Consider the following 3,982-nt stretch of genomic DNA (forward strand, 5'->3'; position numbering starts at 1 on the left):
GAGTGACTTTTGCTAAAGACAGAGGTAGGAACCCTGTTCCGCGACCTGAAGCGATTGAAGTGACGCCGAGGTATGTTTAGCTGAAAGTCACGCTGGGGTGCCCGGACGTACTGCCGAGGGAACGTGTTGCGCTTGCGTTCTTCTGCCGTTCGTGTTTCATGGGTCCTGCGAGGGCAGCATCTAGTTGGTTAACGGTGTGGATTTGGGAGGCTCAGAGCTGGAAATCAGTCACTGCGTCGTCTGTAATCTGAAAATGAAATTTCTCTTACGCAGTTAAGAACAGCGTATATGCTTTGCTTTTAGGATGAGAAAAATGAAGAGCAGCGTATTTGGTGTGATACACCCCAGTGCTGCCTCAGTGTGGAACAGGCGGGTGTCGGCCTGGTGCCTGTGATCTACAGACTGCTTTCACTAGCAGACTCTCTTGCTTTACTACACACTTTTCATAGGGTGTATTTTACTTTCCTGATAATTTTGCATGTACTACAAAGTTTTCACTGGAAACAGCTAAATATTTTTATGCATAAAAAGTTTTGGCTAACTCTGATATTGAAATTTTACTTCTCTTAACTTTGCAGTATCAAGTCGGGCAACTTTATTCAGTGGCAGAAGCCAGCAAAAATGAAACAGGAGGTGGAGAAGGAATTCAAGTCCTGAAAAATGAGCCTTATGAAAAGGATGATGAGAAGGGACAATACACCCACAAAATCTATCATTTAAAGAGGTGAGGAAGACACTGATATGTATTATGGTCGCTTGGTGTTGAGTGAGATATGTTTAAAAGCGAGGGCAGCCTTCCACCGCTTACTGCGCTGGGGTTTCAGCTGTGTTATCCCGGCGCTCTGCGATCTGTCGGTTTGTGCATGAGTGCTCTGCTGAGTGGAAGAACGGTGGAACGCAGCGGGTGTTGAATGGGTCAGAGAGATGGAGAAGCAGAATGTCCCATCTGTGAGTGGGCAGACACGTCTCTGCATAGGAGTGCTTTGAATTCTGAGCACGTAGCCAAAAGGATGGGTTGGTGTCACAGGCCCATTGTGGGAGAGCCCAAAGGACAGGAGCGTTGCTGCAGCGGGTGGAGGAAAGGAGAATGTTTATTGCGTTATAAAGGAAGAACGTTTTTACATGGTCTGGTGTTTAAGAAAGAGTAGTTATTGCCTGAACGCTCTTGAAAAACGCTGTAAGGCATCACACAAGTTCTCCTGGTGTGGTAGGGGAATGTTTTTCTGAAGAGACGTTGAGTAAGGTAAAGAATACTTTCAGAAGGTAAAACCAGGGTTATTTGGAAAACTGACCCCAAATGGGGTCTGAATCTCTAGAGATCAGCAGTCGACGTTACTCCAGAGGGCTGCGGTTCCGTAAAGGCAGCCGTACTGTTAGGATTTGTAATGTGTTGTCAAGTTGTGAGGATTAGTATCCCAAATGTTAATAATTGGGGGGCAGGAATTTAAAAGTTGAAGAAGAGAGCACGTTTACAGTTGGCTACCCGTGGGGGAGGCACAGAGACAACGAGGGAGGTCCGTGCCGTGCCGCGCCGCGGTACTGTTCAGAAGGACCGGAGCGTTCAGCGGCTCTGTCGCCTGCAGGCAAACGGCCCTGTTGGCTGTTGCACGCGAGGTGCGGATCGTAATTGCTTTTGGGGGCTTTGGGCATTGGATTTCCAGATGTGCACAAACCTGAGAGAGAGAAACTGGAGGGGAGAAGGAAGCGTGGGCAGCACAGCCCATGTGGAAGAGCTGGAAGAGTTGTGTTTAGCTTATTCTAGAAAAGTCCCGGATGAGGGGGACGTAAGGTTCCTGCGATGCAAAAGAGGAATCATCAGTCAGCTTTTTTCCTTCAGTCTAAAAGAAGAAAGGACAGGAATTTATTCACCGTTCTCGGAGAAAAATTGAGGATGGGATGCTCACGTAGATTGGGCCCTGTCCGTCCCTCGCGCTCGTGGGTGCCCATAGTTTGTTTAAACTTGCCTGCCTAAGGGCACCATTCTCAAGAGTTCTCGGCTTCTCCTGTATCAGATTTTGTTACTTTTTTGCCAAGCATCTAATTTTTTGTCAGCTGCCTTGGGCGCTATCACAGGTGGTGATTCTGCTGCCTCTGGGAGCGGGGGTTCTCTTCAGGCACGGCGGAACATGCTCCGTCCAGGCTGCAGGCTTGCGCCCTGAGGAGCGCTGGTGTTGCTGGGGAGTGTGGAGGCGAGATCCCCTGGGCAGCGCTCCCTCTCGACAGTTGTCTTTGCTGTTCTCGAAGAGAAAAGAAAGCACAACTTTCACCGCCATCGTGGTGCTTCCAAAATGACTTCTAGCTCATTCTCCAGTTTCATATTATTACCTTCCCCGTTTTCTTTTTCTCAGTTATTTTGTGGTCAGTGACATTGCTGGAGTTTCTGCGTATTCAGCTGTGGATAACTTGTACCTCACACCTTTAAAGTGCCTCGATGGAATGTGCCTTTCTTACTAGAGTGGAAGGGATCAGTGCGGAGTTTCAGCTGGCAGTAACTTTAACGGTGTTGTCTGTGTTTGTTTTTCACAGTAAAGTTCCTGGTTTTGTAAGGATGATTGCTCCAGAAGGCTCCCTGGTGTTCCACGAGAAGGCTTGGAACGCGTATCCCTACTGTAGAACAAGTAGGTCTGCGTTGTGTGTTGTGCAGTCAGTGCTCAGTCGAGGGATGGTCTGAAATGGTTTTGGGGAAAAGAGGGTGTCGTCAGGTGGAAAATACATTTCAGATTTTAACGTTGTGTTTGTGAGTTCTGCTCTGGAAAGAATTGCTGCTTCTGAAGAGCAGCCTCGAGGGACCAGTTTACTGGTTCCAACAGAGTCGTCGTGTCCCCTAAGGTCTAGTACAGAGCCCATTTGAAAAGAATTTAATTCTTGCCAGTCTGTCGGAATGAGATGACTCCTGTATTTCAATACTTGCAGTTGCATAAGTGCTAAGAGGAGGCTCTGTTCGTTCGTGTTTCTGTTGAATAGTTTGAAGTATCTTACGACACGCTCCTAAGGTCGAGTCAAAGCCTGCTGAGCTCCGCTGACGCGGTGCAGACAAGTGCTGTTAGACTAACTTCACATGTTTCTTACACTGAAGCCATCGTTGTGTGTGAGACTTTCCAGAAACGATCGTATCTAATAACACTTTGTGTTTCCTTTTCATCTTCATCGCGTGTGTTTCCAACGGCTAGTTGTGACGGTGAGTATTTGAACGATTGTCAGTCCCGTGTCGGGTTCTGCCTGCGATTGCTGTTCCAGCTGACTGACTCCAGCCAGCGCCAGCCTTTCCCCTCGGCCTAGCCGGGGCTCCTGCCTAGAGCACCTCTTGCTGGGTTTGTCAGCACATGGCTGTAATTACAAAGAACTGTAATTTGTCAGAGACATGCTTTCATTTTTTATGTCTTCTTTTATGCCTTTACTTACCATTACAGCTGCATAACGTCTGTCCTGGTGAGACATAATGCTGAAAAAGAAAAAAAAAAAAACCAAATCTGAGGTTTCTACACTCTTGAACGCAGGAAGAGCAATGAAATAAAACCAGTCCTTAACTGCCTGAAATCCCGTTTCTGTGAGGCGAAATCCTGCCTCATTTCAAACGGACCATTGTCACTGGGGGCTGGAGTCTTTGGGGTTTTATTTAAGGTGTGTGGGAAAGAGACCATTAAGACTTCACGTCCCTGTGTATGTGTTTTGGTGACCTGCACATCTAATGTTAATTAGCTATTACCCTGCCTAGAACAGCCTCGTTTATTAAGAAGGCAAATGCATTGTGGTTGTTTTGTCTTAACTGCGTTATTAATAACTTGAAAACAATACTTGAACATAGAGGTACAGACTGCCAGGGCTGAGGAGGAGGAAGGGTGGTGATGACAGCATTGTCTCCGTTGGTACGCGCAGAGTTAGGGCTGGATCCCCAGACGTGGCTGGCTGTAACGTAGCGCTAACTGCAGGCGTAAGAGTCGGGTCCTGGTTATCACAGGGAGCCCTTTCCTGGGTGTAGGGA

At 47.6% G+C, this 3,982-nt stretch overlaps 1 protein-coding gene across 1 annotated transcript in view; it reads left to right on the top strand.

Annotated features, from left to right (window-relative positions):
* PITPNB (phosphatidylinositol transfer protein, beta) overlaps positions 1-3,982 on the top strand; it is a gene marked incomplete at its 5' end in the record, with an annotated part of 23,187 nt that overhangs the window by 388 nt on the left and 18,817 nt on the right. The window contains 3 exons of the mRNA XM_010135308.1: positions 579-724; positions 2,527-2,618; positions 3,171-3,178. Of these exons, the coding sequence (XP_010133610.1) occupies positions 579-724; positions 2,527-2,618; positions 3,171-3,178 (246 nt within the window). The remainder of the gene's footprint in view (positions 1-578; positions 725-2,526; positions 2,619-3,170; positions 3,179-3,982) is intronic.

Source organism: Buceros rhinoceros, unplaced genomic scaffold (assembly GCF_000710305.1).
Source record: "Buceros rhinoceros silvestris isolate BGI_N320 unplaced genomic scaffold, ASM71030v1 scaffold44424, whole genome shotgun sequence".
Taxonomy (NCBI): Eukaryota; Metazoa; Chordata; class Aves; order Bucerotiformes; family Bucerotidae; genus Buceros; species Buceros rhinoceros.